We start from the raw sequence: 21,106 nt of genomic DNA, 5'->3' as shown, positions 1-21,106 counted from the left end.
CAGTTTTGTTAAACCCATTCCCATAGAAAGTTTCTACGCGACAACGTACCGGAACGTTATATCGCATAGCGGCACGTTTTTTTCGGTAGGGTGGTAACTAGCCACGGCTAAAGCCTTCCCACGAAGGCCAAACCAGAAAAAAATTATAAATTATAAATTTCCAAATCGCCCCTGCCAAGAATCAAACCCGGGACGTCCCACAGACAGCGCTCACTGCTGCACCTCAGGTCGTCAAAACCTTCCAGCGCATGACTACAGCGTATCACGAGTTACTGCATTAAATTTCCGGGTCGGGCCAAAAAATGTTGGATATTGGGACTTTAAGCCAACAAATTCTGAGTACCAGCCCAGAGACAGGAAATTGAAGTTTTCCATTATGCCTCAGAGCGCATATTAAATCTGGACCAAATTTCTTTGATCAGTTAGTAACACGAACATGTGGCAGCGTTCGTTAAAGCTCTTAACTTTTTTATTATTGTTTATAAAATTAAACATTAAAGTTACTCATACTTTAATTAAAATATTATCGAATATTTGTAATTATAACATTACTAAAACTATATTCATTTTCGTATACTTTTTTTTTGGGGAAAGGGCCTGGTGGCTTGAGGCACAGGTTTTATCTAGTTCAAGCATCATTCCCCACATTATAACTGTGTAACAAAATAGCCCGTAACCTACATTACACTGTACTTATATAAGTAATGTGGAGTTGGAAATTTCTATTATCAGTTGTAAACTCTGAACTTCGGATGATGAAACAAAAACAAGGAAAACTAGCTTATTCATTTTTAACAATTTGTTGTGAAAATTATGATAAGAGGCTTTTGGTTTAGAAATTATAATAATAATTTCTACCTGGATTACCTACCTACCTAAGAATTATTTTAGCTTTTCCGCACACTTAATTAATGCACATTCGTATTATAACCATTTGCCATTTGGTAATAATATCATCTGGGTGTATCTACACCGTTGCGGAATAGCTCACATATTTATCGTAGGTATTCATTATTTTATTGTATTTCTTAAAGGTAAAATTTAAATTACCCGTAAGAAGAGTAAATATTTTTTCATTAGGGCCTAAACCACATATTTACTGACCGGGTAACCTTTTAATCTATAGCTACATGGTGACTCGTTTTGTACTATATCGGCATTCCCTTCCCTTCCCTTCTCTTCCTTCCCTAATCTGTACAATATTTATAATGCGAGATAAAGTACAAATATTAATGCACAGTATTGTGTTTTTAACCGTTTAAGTGTAGTAAAATAAAGGCATCGTGAATGGGCAACTTACATTATTGATATCAATAGATACTGGTATTATACTTGTTCCTTACTTGTTCGTTGTTCGTTGTAAGAACGAGTAAGGATATATGTCTATTTAGGGCAGGAGACCAGGATGGGCAAGGAGAACAAAAATAATTAAAATTCACAGACGACGGCTCACGTGGGCGGCTTACTCCAAACTGGACTTTTTTTTTAAGATGAAAACCTCAACAGAACCAAAAGCAAAGATTTTCAACCAGTGCATCCTACCAGTGCTCACTTACGTAGCCAAAACCTCGGTATTTACCAGAGAAATCATCAGCAAGTTGCAAGTGGCACAGAGGGCAGTGGAGCGAAAACTGGTGGCCGTGACACTTAGGGACCAAAAAACAAATGAATGGCTTCGAGATCAAAGTAAAGTTGCAGATGGAGCAAGACAAGTAGCGCATCTTAAATGGACGTGGGCCGGCCATATAGCTCGGAAGGAGAACTCTTGGTGCAAACGTCTCCTCGAATGGAAGCCATGAGGAGAAAAGCGCCCCCAGAGATAAACACAAATGCGCTGGAAGGACGACGTGAAAGTAGCCGATTCGAATTGGATCCACATAGCTCAATGTCGCAAGAAGTTGAATGATTGAAATGATTTTGAAGGAGGCCTGCACCAATTTGGTCGAAAAAGGCCGAAGCAAAATATTATACCAATGCACCGCGCCGCAATCTTGATAATATTCGGCAAATACTAATGGCATTCACATCATACATGTAACAGCACTGCCTACCCAACTTTGTTCATATAACTCTTTTATAATTTGTTTTTTTTTAGCCATCTTATGCTTTATGCCTACCCTGATGAAAACCCTGTGCACGCCTCTGGCAAATACATCTAGCATCTTGGACACTCTTTAACCAGGAACAGCAGGGTTAATGTCTCACTGGGCAGCTAATTTTATGGCAAGTTGATGCTCTTATCCTAAAAACTAAACCTAAAACAAGAAAAACGTTGAAAAAATTATAAACTCAATCAAATAAATTACTCATTACAAACTGTCACACATTGAATGAGCTTTTAAGAAAACTTCCTTTACTTTATATATTTTGTAACAGCAAGGCTGCACATCTTAGCCAATCTTGGCGAATTTTTGAATAGAGATAGCCAATAACTCCATGACTTAATATACGGCAGACAACGACTATATAGGCTGGCAATATTACCTACTTAATTTGCTACCTTGTAATTTATTATCTAACTCAAGGAAACAAATGTCCTCAAACTCACTCACGACTTACTGACTGACTGTCCAAACGCCTAGCCCAAAAAAAAAAAACCTATAAAATTAAGACAAGAAATATAGCAAGATTCCCGATTTTTTCCCCGTGCTTCGGAGAGCACGTTAAGCTAACAGAGAGTGCACTGAGTTTGCGTAAACACGTTTGCACTATAATATCTCCCAAATAGTTGGGAAAATGTCACCGTCAACCAATGTCACCAATAACCAGAGTGGCTGAAATCAGTCAGGGAAACTGATCTGAAAGGATAAAAAATCTTACATGAGGCGTTCTGGAGACACATATTCCGTAACCACAGGAACATTTAATCTCACAGGAAATTACTATTTTGCAGGCCAAGATGTTGCGAGATTGTAAAGATAAACCCTTCTTATTATGCTTAAAGAACACTTTTTAAACTACTTATACTTTCTCAAAGATTTCGATATTGAATTTTCTTCGGCAAAGTGCACTAGTACTTTCCAAGCGGTAAATTTTAATGCCCGCAAAAAAACGTAAACTTTACAGCAGAAACTGTCAAAGTTCTAGAAAAATCGTTCTAGAAATTGGGGTTTAATCTTTTGCGATGCTTATCGTAGAAGTTACTACACATAGCATACTATATAACTCCTATTTTTGTAACCGCATACCTATAATGCTGTCCTCATAAATATTGGAATATCAATTAAATTATAAACGTTACTAAGTGCTAGAGCAGTTGCGAACCAATTTGGCTAAAATCCATGCAAACACTTAGTTTTAGTGTCAAAAAAGTAAACAAAGTCATTGTGCTTTTAAAGCAATCTCAATTAATTGATTTCAGCTGGTAGCAGTGGAATATACTATCTTTTTCAAGGTTAAAGTATTAGTTAATACCTAACATATCGATTTTAGAATTTAATTTGGATTTTAGATCTACTACCACTGTGTAACTATTTAATTACTTCCTTAGCTTAGCTTTAAGTTGGTCCTCGAGAGATCGCTCTTTAACGATAAGACGTCTCTTGTACATCTCAACATTTGTTTTTTTGTAAATTTATATATCATAAATTTGTAAATTTGGGTCTTAAGACTTTTGAGGTGTACAATAAAGTGTAAACTATATTACATGTAAATTTTATTGCAGTGGACGTTCGTCATGTCGTATTATGCATAGGAAATTATATAGCGATGGAGAGAGCTATTGAGTATCCCTACAGGATCAAATCAGAAATGAAGAGAATTGTGTTACCGACGTAGCTCAACGAGTGTCGAAGTTGAAGTGGGTTTCAGAGCCCGAACCGGTATATGCTGACCCCGGCTCTTGAAACTCCCTAGAAGTGACTTAAGTCCAGACTTCAATGGATTGATATGATGATGATGATGAAAATGTGAACGTAAACATACTTCATCTGTTTGTTTCGGTAAGTACGATTAAAAAAATAGATACAATTATAAATACAAATATATATATATATATTTTGTTTCCTGTTTGTAGTATGTTGTATATGTATCTGTTGTAAAACATATAGACGGTAACGAGCTATTATTTAAGTAAGTAAAATATGTAACCAAAAGCATCATTTAAACATGATATTACGTGTGACGAAAATTTATAACCATGAAATAATGGACGCTACATAATTTATGCGGCGGCATAAATTCCCAGACAACTGGAAAATTTAATTCTTCATAAATTCAATTGTATTGACAGGCTCGCTTTCGCTGCTCTAAATCGAAAACAGCTTTGATAAACGACGACGTTGTATCTAATATAACGTATAGTTTCCAAGTTGAAATTCGTGCTCTATGATTTATTTATTTTACATCTTGTTGGTACATCTACATTAGTACCTCTTGTTAGGCCCACTAACACTTTATTTAAGGATAACTATGAGACAAAAGACATTATAAAAGACATTATATTAATAAAGTGTACTATAGTGATACTCTGCGAATATTTAAGTAAAGGTCATTCAATATTCTCAGAGTATCTCAACAATTCACGGATCAATCTGTCCATCCGTCCGTCCGTGGATGGAGGTTATTGTCTTGTGGGGCACGTAACAACAGAGTTGGTTATGACGATCTGGATCATCGAAGTCTCCTCGTTAGATTTGGTACATTATTTTAGTTGGTCGCAAGTCAGTTTAGTTTGATGTAGCTCTATACTATATGTGTGTATGTGCAGACGGACAAAGGCGCGCCATAAAATATTTAAAAAGGCAAATTTTGTGTCGATTGCCAAGGCCTTAGTATAAAATTTCAAATCTGATGAGCTTACTTTTAGTATATCCCACACCTTCACAAACGTTTACATTCATATCGTAACTGTGATACAGTTGCTATGTAACTTAGCTAAAATTAAAGTAAACTCTGTCTCTAATTATTTCATCAGTAATAAATAAATTTGTTATGTAACATATTAATATGTCCCTGTTTGGTTTTGCAGCCGTAAGCTATTTATTAAACTAGATATTTATTTATCTTAAGCCACTAAAGCAATAAGGACAAAATACAGGCATACCGTCTTTTTTTTGCTATCCGAAAAGTTCTGCCAAGGCCGCCATTTTGACTTCATTTCTATTACATCTTTAGTGACACTTACAAACAAGGTTAAGACGGATCTTTAATTGCTGTGAGAATAATTGAAATTGCGTTTGCGTCTTGTCGTCGCCACCGAGAAGCCAATTAACTAAATCCTTATTATGTATTATAAATGCAAGTATGCTTTGTAGTTTGTCCTTGAGTCTTGCAGCAACGGAATCACAAGGCATGGATGATTTACCAATTTAATATGTGGGTGAAGATACAAATAACTAGCACCATCTACTCGTATATAAATGTTAGCACATCTTCCTTTGTGTTTTTGTTTGGTTTAAAAAAAAGGTGTGTTCGTTCAGTCTGGGCAAAATTATGCATAATCTGTGGTCGATATAAGTTGGATTGGAAATTCAAAATCATAAGAACCCAGATTAAAAAGAAAGGACATCAAAAATGGCGGGAAACAGGAGAGTAGGTTAGGGCTGAATTGATTAAAGAAGTTCTGATTAAAGTTAGCTATAAGTTCAGGTAGTTTGATATTTTAGTTTATAATTTGCTATGCTGTAAAATGTGAATATAGGGTTTCCTTTTTAAATATAACGTTGAAGAATTTGTTTTCTGGTTTCTTTGAACGCACTAAACTCTAGAACTACCTATTGATTTGAAAAATCTCTGTTACTTGTTAGTCCAATTCGTAAGGAGAGTGAAAGGCTGTTTAGGATCATGAATTTAAGCTCTAAACAAGTCTACGATTCTGAGGCACACACGAATTATTATTGACATTAATTGAAATATTTTCGATAATGAGAGTGTGTGCGAGGCGTATTCAAAGAATGAAGCATTGATCAAAATGTTTTTTTAGTTCTTATATTGTGATATGCCGTATGCTGACGTTAGACCTGAATACAGTTGTCACTACCCCTCCTCCTTCCTTATTTGGAAGAAACAAATTTAGTTATCTGAATTATACGCAGAAGACCTACTTGTAATTTACATCCGCAGTTTTCGCAAAAACAATCGGGTAAAATTTGTAACTCAACTATAACGATCCAATACGCAATCGCGCATTGTATGCGGTTACATAAATTTTATGATATTGACAGTTCTTCACGCTTTGTCGGCTCAAATCGAATACTGCAAATTGACTTGATAAACGACGAGTGCGTGCCAAATATTATAAGGCTGGAGGCATATTTACAAAACGCCACACACCGAATGATTAAAAATTTATGTTAATTCGAGTCGAAACACACTATGACTAAGAAACACTACTAATACCCATAAGTTAGGAGGTGCTGGTTAATGTCCATTTTAAGAAGATAAAGAATTATGATGTTCCTAATACGCGTAATTAATGAAGCCATGTTACAAGAAATAAAACTTTAAAAAAAAAAAAAAGATATTATAGATTATTGACACAAATGTCTATGTATGTATCTGTGTGATAATAAAACAATATAAATTTCACGCGTGTGAATGGCAGTGTTCTTTTTTCAATTCATACAGATACCGAGCAGTAAGAAATGGGCTGTCTGTTAAGTAAAACTTGTGCGCAGAAAGAATGGAAAATAAGAGCAGTGGAGTGCTATGCTGATATAGTTTAGTGGTTATTAGAACATTGTTTGTTTACATGTTGGCAACAAGCTAACTGTTTCAGAATTTTTAATGTAGAATTTAAAGCAAAGGAGCACATAAAACATTTATTTATAAACGTCACCTTAACATAATGCAGGTAGAATTAGAATATTTTCTTTTTAAATTAAATTATTAGGAGAAGCAGAGCTTTTTGTGACACAGCTCAACCGGGAAAGTACTATCGCCATGTTTATTTCTGCCGCTAAGGAGAAATGTTGTGCCTATGTAATTAAAGGCCCATGAGGCTTAACACCTACGCCTAAAATTTATGGACACAGAGTGGCCTGTTGCAGAACGAGCTTCTTGTATGCCGTTGAAGTTTTGCTCGGTTTAGGGCGACGGTTTACGAGTTACCATGGGTGTGTTTACGTCAATTATTACAAAAAGAATTAAAAGCCAACATGTCTATGATTTTCCTTACCTCGCGTCGCTGTAAAGTAGCGTTGGTCGAGTGGCGCTTACTCAAGTAAATGTGTCGAGTTCTTTATTGTTACGGTTTTAATTCAATGCTCGTGTTGATTGTTTTAAACTCCATCCTTCGTAAGATTCTGTGTCAGTACAGAATTAATGGCTTAACGTTCTCGCAACTGTTCGCAATAATGTATCTCATTTTAGTTATCACCGAACACCGTTTGCACCGAATGCCTTAGTATTTAAACAGTAACTAAATCCGCCCGCAAAATCGATTACAAATATCTACGCATATTTCCTGTTATCATATTAGCTATTATTTTTAAAGACTGTATCGTATCAGCCACTTCAAACGAAACCCTTACGTCTGTCCGTCCGTCCGTTTATCAGTGTATTAATGCCCATTATCTCAGAAACAGCTTGAAATATGAATATAATATACCGTAGGTAAAGTACATATCTATATTATTTTAAAAGAATAGATGGCAGTAATCAGTTGGCAGCACAGGCTACCTTTTTCATTCTTCACATATCTGCTTTTTTGGTTTTTTTTTATTTCCTCAATTATAATACTTATACCTATATAATTATTTTATTAATACGTGACGCAAAAGCTTTGTACTCCTGTTTAAGAAATTTGCGCGTAACATTTGTAATAGTTTATTATGAGAAGAAGTGCTAAATGTTTTTTTTTTAATATGCATAAAAATACATTTGATTAAAAAAAACTGTTCTTAAATCCTTATTTGAACTATAATTTATTTGAAAAATACAGCCAAATTAACAGTGTAGCCTTGGCGAAGTATCACGTAAGTCTTTGATAATAGAACCTTATTAATGTTCAAAAAGTTATAGTTTTAATTAATTATGGTCGAATTTCGAGCAGTGGGCGACCACTAGTAATAATAAATAAGAATGTCATTAGTAACATAGCCTTTAAAGCGTGTTTTCATGCTAAAGTTCCCACTCACAATCTGCCATAAAATCTAAGGGTACTTTTCGATGACCTACAAACTGAAAATCTGGCACAAAGGTACTTTACTTTAGTCTCCAATTTGAACGAAGTGCAGGTCCACTTCAGAGCGGCAATCGTTTGGAGATAACTGTAAAGTGGGTCTTAGCACAAATGAAGAACTAAAACTAATTATTTCAGTATTAAATGATCATCACCGTCAACCCATTACCAGTCGACTTCTGGGTTCGAATCTCCCTCAGAATGAGAAGGGAGGCCAAGTGCGGTTTGGTAGATATAACACGCCATTGAGAACATTATGAAGTTGTGTTGAATGTTTCCTTCGCAGTTAAACGCTCATAACTCTGAATTGTTAAAAGTCCGTGCCGGAAATCGAATTAGGCCCAAGCCAAAGCCAAAGTTTTTCTTATTTGTAGTAATATCGTACATATGGTTGTATTGAATTTATATAAATAATATGTATGTGTTTAATATATAAATAAGAAGGCATTTCGCACCACCAATCTTATTGTTTATTAATTGCTTTATGTACATACATAAGAGACATGACGTCCCGCCGGGGCATTGCAATAAAATTTGTAGAAATTATTTTTATTGCTTTACTTAATTTAAATTTTTATATCCAAATTAAATTGTATTATTGCAATTGGTTTAAATATATAAAAATGTCAACTTAGAACTAAAAAAAAAATCATAATCATAGAATTTGTATTACAACAATAATTTCGATTTACAATAATTGAATGTCACACTATTATTAATAATTGATAATTAATAATTAAGATATCATGTAATTGAGGTCTAAGCATCATATTTAAAAAGGTCGTCTACGTCATAAAAACAATTTTGAATTATAATTTTATTTTATTATATTACATCTAAAGCCTAGCCTAGTCTGGTAGGGATGGATATGTAGCGATAAGGATTATAATTGTACCTTCTATCTAATTTCCTATGTTTTCTCGTTTTCTGTTATATTTTTTTCCTTGGTGTACAATAAAAGTGTATTAATTCATTCATTCAATTAGATCTTAATATTTATCTTAACACTTTAGTAACCAAACTATAGATTTTATGTATATTTTTAACTATTTTCATTCACTGAAATTTCAAATCTGGGTCATAATAATTAATAAAGGCTCCTATATCGAAAAATGCCGCGTCACGAAATTGAAGCTTTTACATTTCAGTAATTAAAATAATCCTTATCTATGTAGTATAGAGGAGTGTCGTACAGTATTAAAAGGCTACTCGTCTGATAGTGGGCGTGCGATATGTTATCGTGCGTCCGTCATTTCCACGATAGCTCCGAAACATCCATTACTGGATTGAAACCTTTCACGCGTTATAATTGTACCTAATAAACGTGTAGGCGTATGGTTTAAGCTTAGATAGGTTTCGCGTGAGTATGTTTAAGTTATAAAGGAACTTAGATTAACTACTTTTCATCACTATAATCCTGAGCCAATCCCACTGCTGGGCTCAGGGCACTTTTCTCACACGAGAGAAACATATCGACTCTCATGTTGCTACAATGTTGTTTGTTTTGTTTTACTACAACTTATTTGCAGTAGTGCTTTTCGAGACAGAACTTGTCAGAGAATGAACTACTGTCATCCTTATTTCTACCCCCAGCAATGCTCTGTTCCGGTCTGAAGAGCGTGGTTGCCGGTGTAATTACAGGCACCTACCTCTGGTTGATAGTCACAGAGTGGGACTTTGTAATACGTGTTTTTTCATGCCTTGGGAAGTGCTGCTATGTTTATAGGATGTCCACTTTCCAAATATTGGGTAGAAGCGGGCGATACTTTGCGGAATTCCATGATATGCAAAAAATTTAAGCTTAATTTGCTATACTCTGCGAAACGGTGTACTCTGTACGGTGTAATTTATAATTCCTTTTTTTTTAAATTAATTTATATAATCTATCTTCGGTAATTTACTCTCCACGCACGTTCCGTTCTAACACCGGAGCATCCTAAGGAAATGTTGATTTTACAATGAATAATTGTTAACAATTGTCAGTGTCGGAGAGAAGCGTGTGTGACTTTCCACCAAATGAGATTGCAGTCAAAAGCTAACTTGTAGTGGAATACAGATCTTCGGTAATGTACTCTCTAGCCTAGAGAGTACATTACCGAAGATTCGGTTTACCGGCGATTCGAGGTTATGATGCAGTCTTAGACTGTATCATAGCTTACCTGTTAGGAAGTATGGTAGTCATTCTCTTAATCGGTTTCCCCGCGACATCCTATCGGAAACTAAAACGCGTAGCGGCTCGTCTGTGTCGGTGGGTGGTGACTAGCCACGGCCAAAGCCTCCCACCAGACCAGACCAGACCAGAGAAAATTCAGAAATTAAAATTCCCAAATTTCCCCTGCTGGGGTTTGAACCCGGGGCCACCAATTTAATTACGCAGCGCTCACCGTAACGCCAGGGAGGTAGAAGAACTTTTAAACTATACCACATAGATTTTCCTGCTTTTCGCGGAGTATAGCAAATTAAGCTTATATCATTGTTTCCACTTTCCATCTGCTAAGTCTGCCAATTATTACCTACTGAACTACTACTTAAAAAAAAAAGTTTCCCCAAATCTCACCTCGTTGTGTGTGATGATGCCGTCTGATGGTAGTATATAAAGCTGCTAGAGGAGTGTCAGTTATATTAGAACAGTTCGAGTTCATTGCTGAATTTATAATTATACTATAAAAGCTAAACGATGTCGGTTTGATCAAATTATTAGGTTGCTTTTACCTATATTCGGTTCAGCTTCTGCACCAAATTGTAAGAAAGGCTGATGGTGGATGGTGAACTGCAGATAAACTTTTTATTCTGGGAAAACTAACTGTTGCTGTAAAATTTTCATAAAATCATGAACTCAAAGACGGGCAAAAGTTAAACAACAGTTTTATGTACTTACATCGTAAAAGTAGTAAACATTGAGATTTTGTGTTGCATTTGTTTGAAAAGGCAAGGTGGTCGTCACTTCTTCGAGCTGCTCGAGCGTGAGTTCGGGGTCCATGTTTCTGTAAAAAAAGAAACATTCTTTAGGTTTATTTTTCAACAAACAAAAAGGATAGAGGTGCGTGCCGAAAATTGAGGCTTATAATAAACGCTTGTAATTTTAATGAATAATCCTTATTAATATTAAAAATGTGATAGTGTGTTGATTTGTTTGTTTGTCCTTCCTTTACGCCGTAATCAAGCAAACAATGAACTAGATTGTCAAAGAATACTGCAACGCTTATTTTTAGGAGGGATCTACGGACAGATAGCAACATTATCCGGCGTATTTTCCAAAAATGGTTAAAAACTGTGACCAGAGAAATTCAAGAAATAATAAACTCTCAATTGCCTCTGTCGGGGACGTATCAGAGACCTGCGACTCATAAGACCTCATTCATGACCACTGCGTCAGAGATTTGTTATTAGTTCGAACTCTTATCTGTATGTCAGTGAGTGGGCTTGAATGTTCACATTTTATTTACCATAGGAAACACTATAAATCATATTTTTAGTACAACCTAGATAAAAATAAACTCTTACACCTCTCGTACAATGTTATTCTACGTTTTTCCTACGTTTTTATAGCATAGAATAAAAATAGTATGTTAGTAATAAAAAATTGTACCTACATCCACAAATATTCGGTTACAGAACAACATCCTTTACAACAATGTTAGTGGACGAAAATAATAATTCTTTGAGCTTCATACAAAATTTATTAAACTAAGAATGAAAGAAATATCTAAATGCGAGTAAAACTCGAGCACAGGGGGTTTGGAACCTTTTTTGTTTTTACACGCATTATATTAGCTTCACACGTATGTTTGTATGTTTGTAACTGACTCCTTTGGACTTGATTTTGACGCTCTTCAAACGGTCTGGTTTGGTTCCAACTTTAATATATCGTGGACCGATGACTCTACACTAATTGGATAAGATTATTCTAATTTTCTATATGAAAAAAAGATTTTAGTTAATGAAAATGTTTTTCGTATGATTCTATGAGCCTTTTGTAAATTAACTAAACTAACAGGCAGAAATAGGTTAAGTTTTTTATACGAAGCGTGTTTTTTAGTTTCCTTGAACTATTAATTTATTTATAAAAATTTAAACCTACTACCTATTCCTTGTGTTTTGTACAGAATAACTAAACCAGCTAGTAAAACCATAATTTTTTTATCATCAGCATTTTTATGTCCTATAGCTAAGTAAAGGCTTCCTGTTTCATGGATTAGACAATTTGGAGCATAAACCCACCACGCTGCTCAAATGTGGATAAGCAGGAAACAAACAATTATTGCTGATTTAGGAAAAATGTGCTGCTCTGTATATTTACATGAACTACGAAAAAAGTCTTTTTTTACATTTCTTATGGTAAATGTAAAACGATGTAGCAGAAAACACATGATTTTTTTTTACGTTATATGACCCATAAACATTTTTTTTTTTAGTTTCCATGCAGTTAATCATGCATTTTAACTAATAAATCAACGCGGAAATTGAAATACTTGGTTTTCTAATGTTACTCATCATTTCCGAGAGGTAGGCATAATTCCTTTAGAAACAAATTCACGTCGAACCTCCTCTAATGGAATTCGGTAGGTAGGTAAATGTAAATAAGGTTATAGTATATACTGAAACCCAAATGTTCACAGCTCGCAGCTATACAATGATTTGTCTCTTTCTGCCAAACTTATTTGGCTTTTAAAGAAGCGTTCATTACAAGCGCTTAATACGCTTTATTTTATGTCTTTAAATCATCTTCATCATCATCAACCCAATACCGGCCCACTACAGGGCACGGGTCTCCAGAATGAGAAGGGTTTAGGCCGTAGTGTACCAAGCTGGCCATGTGCGGATTGGTAGACTTCACACGCCGTTGAGAACATTATAGAGAACTCTCATGCAGGTTTCCCCACGATATTGGATAGAAGCAGGCGTTACTTTGCGGAAATCCATGATATATTATCAAATATAAGCTTAATTTTCTATACTTCGCGTAAAGCAGGAGAATCTGTGTGGTGTAATTTATAATTTCTTTGTAAAGTCAACATCACCTGAGGATGCTCCGGTTTAGGAGCGAAACGTGCGTAGAGGGTATATTGCCGAAGATCTGTTTGGTGTGGAGTATAAGCATTGAAGAAATTATAAATTACACCACACAGATTCTCCTGCTTTTCGCAGAGTATAGCAAATTAAGCTTTATTTTGATAATTTCCCCACGATGTTTTCCTTCACCGTTTATAGCCAGTGATATTTATATAATAATAAATTTGAAACGCACTTAACTCCTAAAAGTCAGTAGTGCATGCTGGGGCTTGAAATCAGTATCCACGAAAGGAAAGCCCACCATTCTACATGCTATCACCGCATTACTTTACAACGTCTGTTATTATTTAGGTGAAAATAAATGAAGTTGGTATCATATCAGCACATGTTCTTAAACACGTTCAGCGGTTATATGGTACATCTTCATACGAAATTTAGTAAACTAAGAATAAAGAAATATCTAAACGCGAGTAAAACTCGAGCACAGCGGGTTTCGAACCTTTTTTGTTTTTACACGCATTATATTAGCTTCACCCGTATGTTTGTATGTTTGTAACTGACTCCTTTGGACTTGATTTTGACGCTCTTCTAACGGTCTGGTTCGGTTCCAACTTTAATATATCGTGGACCGATGACTCTACACTAATTGGATAAGATTATTCTAATTTTTAGAATTTGTGCAGTTTCTTTCAAAAATACTCAAATTAATAAAGGTTTGCCTATAATATTTGAGGAGGTAACCTCGATTTCTCACTCCAATCTTCACCAAATTAAAATAGGACAACCTCTGAGGTATAACGTATCAAACAAAAAAATTAATAATCACAATCGGTTTATAATTGGCGGAGTATCGAATATACAAAAAAAAAATCACATATTCGAAAGAAATGAAAGGAGGAGGTTCTCCTCCTTTTTTTAAGTCGGTTAAAAATTTTGGATACTAAAAGCCCTTTTGGAACGACTAGTATTGCTTTTTATAGTGACTCTACTTTTATCTATGTCAGGTGACATCGTGAGGTAACATACAATTATGTATATTATATATTTTAGACAATATTGGCGCAAATTTTCCATACTTCCCTATCATCAAAGCAAAGTCATTAATCACTTAAAAGCCTAAGTACAAAATCAGCTTATTTTAACACACCAAAGGCTAAACATTTTATATGTAAACTCGTGTCTTAGTATAAACAATGAGAGATTTATATTACATTCTTGTCAGATCGTAAAATAATTTTTTACGAGCCCCGAACTTTGGTGTGAAATATTTTAAAAACTGCTCAAAAGAGTTTATATTTGATAAGTATCTGTTTATGTTGTTTTTAGAACATAGAATATTATGATATTATTCACTCTTTACAGTATTTTTCATGTATCAGTGGAAAATCTTAATACGTGGTGTATAGTTGAAAGGGACTTTTATATTCCAGATGTTTAGAAAATGAATATTTTGTAGCGTAGTTTCGTAAGTCATTAGCTACCTTATAAGTACGCTAAAAGGTAGTCACATCAATATACCTCCCTGATGAAAGGGTGTGGGCTGTGTTTTTAAATTTAGGTCCCGGGTTCGATTCCCGGTTAGGGCAATTTGAGAAATTTCTTATTTTTCTCGGGTCTGGTCCAGTGGGAGGCTTCGGTCGAGGCTAGTTAGTTAGCTACCATCCTAGGTACGATGCAGCGTTGAAACCGATTACCTAAAATACTGCTCCTGCCCGCTACTACCTACCTTAAATTGTACCACCACTTACCAGGCGAAATAGTAGGAAATAAACTCATGATTTTCAAACTCGTAAAGAGATGTTCAAAAAATTAAATCCAAAAGACATTTAATTATGTCAGCTTTCAAACGTAAAAAAACGCATCGAAATCGGTTCATTAATTTAGAAACTACGATGCCACAGATAAACATATATAAACATACGGTAAAATTATAACTCACGGCGCATTAAAAGGAGTGTTCCTTTCATTGCGTCGGGAGTTAAAACGCATACCAATGTAACTCAGTCCGTGACCCATCAAGGCAGATATCTACACTGCAATTTAAATTTACCATTCATAACATTCAATTTTTATAGAGAGTCATACAATGTCGTACTGCACAAAATGACAACTCAAAAACTCGCACAGTTCCGCATGAATTATGTCATAAGCCGCAGTTTTGTTTACTTCGTCAATTGTCTCGATCTATATTTTTGTAAGTTATACAGGATTCGCAGTTTGACGACTTCCCTGGCGCAACGGTGAGCGCTGTGAATTTGATTAGGAGGTCCCGAGTTCGATTTCAGGGGCAATTTGAATTTTCTCTAGTTTGGTCTGGTGGGAGGCTTTGGCCGTGGCTGGTTACAGCTAAGCGATTTAGTGTTCCGGTGCGATGTCGCGTAGAAACCGATAAGGGGTACGACTACAATACTCCCTAACAGCCCGCTATTATCTTAGACTGCATCATCACTTACCACCAGGTGAATTGCAGTCAAGGGCTAACTTGTAAAACTTGACGGACCTAGCAGGTAAGTGAAAAGTTTACCTGAAGGTAACTGGAAAATCATCGCCTTTTAACAGAGAGACAGATCGCAGAGTGTACAAAGAACTCGTCCTAAAAAGTGGTGCCATGTTTTCATAAACCTAATGCGTAGGTGTAAAACCTCACTCGCCTGTAATTACACCGGCACCCACGCCATTGAGAGTGGAACTAAGTGGCGAGCAAGGTAAAAGGCATGGCAGTAGTTCTTCCCCGGACGAGCCCTGTAACAATAAGCTCCGCTGCTACTAAAACATTATACCATTCAAGAAAATTCAAATTAAAAATTCAAAATTTATTTATTCATGTAGGCCTATCACAAGCACTTATAATCCCTACTAATATTATAAATGTGAATGTAAGTTTGTTTGTTACGCTTTCATGCAAAAACAACTAAACCGATCATCACGAAACTTTCTACACATATACCTGAAGTTATAAGATGTAATATAGGATGCTTTTTATCCCGAAATTAAGCTGAGCTCTCTTGGGAGAGGGGACGAAAATGTTTATCGATTTTACACCAGGCTTAGCTATCCTAAATACAAGTGCTGCAACATTTATGAGGCACATGTCTTTCGAAAAACAAAAACAAAAGCAGACGAAGTCGCGGGCAACAGCTAGTAAATAATGATAAATAAATAAATAAATAAATATACTACGACAATACACACATCGCCATCTAGCCCCAAAGTAAGCGTGGTTATGTTATGGGTACTACGATGACTGATGAATATTTTTATGAAATAATTGTAATATACAGATAAACACCCAGACACTGAAAAACGTTCATGTTCATCACACAAACATTTTCCAGTCGTGGGAATCGAACCCACGGCCTTTGACTCAGAAAGCAGGGTCGCTGCAAACTGCGCAACTGGGCCGTCAAACGTATGAAGCGTTCATACATATATGTTTACATAATTGCAAGGTCATGGTACGCCAATTTAAACTTAAAGCTACGAGGGTTCCAAACGCGCCCTGGTCTAAGAAGAGCCCACAACAAACTTAGCCGGGTAAATTTTTTTTTGTTATAACCATCTCACAGTTTATTTATATTAAGCTATGAAGCTAGAGCCAATCCACAACCAAGCTTTTTTATCTACCTATTTAAACTACTACTGTTATTACACAGAAAACCGTATTGGTCAAATCATTTTGTTTATTTATTTATAACTAGCTGTTGCCCGCGACTTTGTCTGCGTTTGATTTTGTTTTTTTTATGTGGCATTAAATTTAGTTGTAGTTCTAAAAAAAATTAAAGTATTCAGTATCGCTAAGCCTTGAATGACGGGTTTGCTGCTGTCCGACGAGGAGTTCTGTCCTCTATCTCCAACCACAGTTTGGATAAAATTAAACACATTATAACCTCTATAGTACAAAAATAATAATTTAAATCGGTTATAATTTGTGAGTTATGGTATAAATCGTCAAACACTTTCATCCCGTCTCCCAAAGGAACCGAGCTTAATGTAGGGATGAAAAGTATCGTATATTACTTCTAACACTTCCAAGAATATGTTTTTAAAGTATCATGAGGATCGGTTAAGTTGTTTTTGCGTGAACAAACAAACTTACATTCACATTTATCATATTAGTAGGGATGGACAACCAACAGACACATTATAATTTGCTCTTTTTTTTAAATGAGTCACATAGTAAATGTTCAACTATTTACTGGTAATCACAGCATGCATTAAAATGTAAAAAGTCAAAAAAATTAAAAAGTACTAAAAATTATTTACAGTTAATTAAAAGTATAAACATACAAACGTATAAACATTTTCGAGATACATGGCAACATTATACACACTAACGTATAAACAACTCCTCTCATCCAAGCTCTTCGTTCCACTGTGGGTAAATAATGGATATACTTGAAACTTTCCCGAAAAATTGGGAAAAAAAATCCACTCACAAATCGCAGGAAATTATTTAGAAGTATTTTACCATAATAATCTGAGTTGGCTTTATAAGAGTCGGTTATTGACAACGATTGAAAAGTAGGTTAAGAGGGTACTTAGAGGAAATGATTTCCAGCGCGACGTCCTGTTATCTAAAATCGAAAAGCTCAAAATGTTCTGGAAACATTTTTAAATTTTAATTTAACACCCAATTTTTTTCAACTAATAAACCAATGAACATTTTAAGTGTAGATCACAAATTTATATTGGGAAGCTACTGTGAGCAGACACACATAATTTTTTTAAACGTTTCACAATCGTATTGATATAAATTAATAAATAAATAAAGCCTTTATTTCCAACTGTAAAACATTCGTATTCTTGTTTCCACATAACAATTTTCAGTCGTACATAATAATTAATAAATTTATTCATTATAATTTCATCAGTATTTTTACAATCATTTACTATCATATAATTATTTTTTTGTTATTTTAGTTCGTCATTTAAAAAATCTTTGTATGACAATGTTATTTATTTTAAGTTAACTGGAATGCCCATTTTTGGGCACAGGCCTGCTCCATCCATGTCTATCTATTTCTATCTGTCGCCAGCCTTGATAATATCGTCACTCCAGCGACGCTGCCGCCGTCCACTCGGTCGGCGGTCATCGCGCTTCTTCGCGGAATATTGGATTAAAGCAGGCGTTACTTTGCGGAAATCCATGATAGATCATGAAAATTAAGCACCGGAACCGAAACCGGAGCATCCTCGGGAGATGTTTACTTTGCAATGAATAATTGTTAAGTCAACATCTTCTGAGGATGCTCCAGTTTAAAAGCGAAACGTGCGTAGAGGGTACTTTGCCGAAGATCTGTTGGGTGTGGAGTATAAACTCACAACATCAAAATCTCCCGAGGATGCTCCGGTTTCGGTTCCGGTCGGCAGATAACAGATCTTCGGCAAAAGTGAAGAAATTATAAATTACACCACACAGATTCTCCTGCTTTTCGCGGAGTATAGTAATTTAAGCTTTTCCGTCCATCGCCCGTCCGTGGCTCTCGCTATGTGTTGTGTGTGATAATATTAATGTTCTCAAGTATAGTTAATATACCTACCCTATCATAATTTGCATATGAATTTCTTGGACTAGGTGACACAGTGTCTGTTTAATTATACTAAAGCCAAGTAAGTGACTATGGTAAGTCCGGGAATGTTTGATTTGTACTTAGGAGATGGGAGCGTTCAGAACCTATTTTCATATACCAAAATATCTGGTTGAATATATATTTGGACAGAGCCTCTTATTTAAGGACAACTTAATGAATTAATTAATCAAAACCCAGTAAACGTGTCTAATAGTCCAGAGAACACTAGGTATATCTTAATAATAATAATAATAAATATACTACGACAATACACACAAATAATAAAGAAGCAATTTAGACAATTAATATTTGTACCAATAAAGTATTCACTAAAGTTTAACCCGAAGTTTGTCTTTCAATGTTTTAATAAACATCAGTTTCTCTGTTCAATTCGATATTTGAAAGAAGTTTTTAATAAGTCTCTTAAGGATTGATTTTGTTTTAAAAATAAGTTTTTGTTTTTACTCATCAACCAGTTGTGGAGTTTAAAACTTTAACTCGGGAGATGGGAGGCGCTTCGGGTATAGTTTTATATGCTTATTAAAATATAAGATAGTAACCCAAACTATAAACTATCTATTTTTACCACAATAGTTAAATAAATAAATAAATAACTATACTAAGTAGGACAATAGACACATCGCCATTTAGCGCCAAAGTAAGCGTAGCTTGTGTTATTAGTACTAAGATGACTGAAGAAAATTTTTATGAATAGGATACATAAATACTTATAATATACATATAAACACCAAGACACTGAAAAACATTCATGTGCATCACACAAACATTTTCCAATCGCGGGAGTCGAACCCACGGCCTTGGACTCATAATGAAGGGTTGCAAGCCACTGCGCCAATCAGCCATCAAAAAAATATTCCTATTATGATTAAAATAACAAGCCTACTAAAATGGCCTAATTCTAAGAAAACACAAATCTTCTAAGTGATTTCCGAACAGAGATGAATATAGATGCAATCAATCTTTGATGTCTTCGTATATTCCATACTAGTTATAGGAGTGACCTGTTTCTAATAAGAATCGAGATATTGCAATCTATATGGGTCACGAGACAAAAATAAAACATTTTCCACCCCTAACTGTGATACGTGTTGCTTTCATAATGGTACGAGTATGTACAGAAAAACGATATTCGCAGTGATATTAAAATGTTAAGATCGCTTGCCTCGTAAATGGCTCGTTGGTCTGGTGGTTAATATATTAGACTACAGGTTAAAAGTTCCAAAGTGCGATTTACGGATGAAGTCAATAATTCGGGTTTTCTGTTAAATAGTTGTAGTCAAGCTTTCGACTACAACTCATCATCATCATCATCATGATGATATTCACAGTGATATTAAAATGTTAAGATCGCTTGCCTCGTAAATGGCTCGTTGGTCTGGTGGTTAATATGTTAGACTACAGGTTAAAAGTTCCAAAGTGCGAATTACGGATGAAGTCAAGAATAATTCGGGTTTTCTGTTAAATAGTTGTAGTCAAGCTTTCGACTACAACTATTTAACAGAAAACCCAAATGTGGGAAATTCTCCCACCGTGCTTATTTCTACCGCCAAGCAACATTGTATGGTGAGAGTTTTTTTTTGCCGTGGCTAGTTACCATCCTACCGAAAGAGACGTGCCGCTAAGCGATTAAGTGTTCCGTGCGATGTTACGTTGAAACCGATTAGGCGTATGACTAACATACTCCCTTACAGTTTAGCCCGCTACCGTCTTAGACTGCAGCATCACTTACTGTACTTTATAAACTAAAAGTGGACATAAACAGTCGACTTACAAGAAATGGTCATAAATTAGTGTCATCTGCGTATCGTCTGCGAAAGGTACAGAAGTCATTTGTGGGGTTGAGTATACGCTTTTATAATATGATTCCTAAGGTGATTTTGTACCTGCCAATGCATAAGTTTAAAGAATTTGTTAAATTTATTACAGCGAGGTTACTATACAATTGATGAATTTCTTAATGACAAGGTTGCTTGGAAGCATCCGGCTCCGCTTTCAGCTCTCACAAGATAGAAAAATGAATGTTAAAATGTAAAATGTAATTTGTTGATGTTGGAAAAGAGCAACTGCTGAGTTTCTTGCCGGCTTCTTCTCGGTAGAATCTGCCTTCCGAACCGGTGGTAGAGTCACTACAAACAGACAGACTTGACGTTTCAAAAGTGCTTATATTAAGCACTTGAAATAAATGAATTTTGAATTTTGAATTTTGTGTAACAGGTGAGATTGCAGTGAAGTGCTAACTTGTAGTAGATAAAATAAAAATTGTTGCAAAGCTGTGTTCCGGTCTGAAGGGCTTGCTTACCCGTGTTATTACATACACATGAGGCTTAACACCTACGCCTCAAGCTGATGAAAACATTGCTGCACATTGCAGGGCTAGTTC

At 35.3% G+C, this 21,106-nt stretch overlaps 1 protein-coding gene across 1 annotated transcript in view; it reads right to left on the bottom strand.

The window, feature by feature from the left end:
• LOC120625769 (cardioacceleratory peptide receptor-like) overlaps window positions 1–11,102 on the bottom strand; it is a 34,685-nt gene extending 23,583 nt beyond the window's left edge. The window contains exon 1 of the mRNA XM_039892968.1: window positions 11,001–11,102. Coding sequence (XP_039748902.1) covers window positions 11,001–11,102 — 102 coding nt within the window. The remainder of the gene's footprint in view (window positions 1–11,000) is intronic.
• Between the last annotated feature and the right edge of the window lie 10,004 nt (window positions 11,103–21,106).

The sequence above is a fragment of the Pararge aegeria genome, chromosome 8, assembly GCF_905163445.1.
Source record: "Pararge aegeria chromosome 8, ilParAegt1.1, whole genome shotgun sequence".
NCBI classification, from domain to species: Eukaryota; Metazoa; Arthropoda; class Insecta; order Lepidoptera; family Nymphalidae; genus Pararge; species Pararge aegeria.
This window is presented reverse-complemented; position numbering and strand designations above follow the sequence as displayed.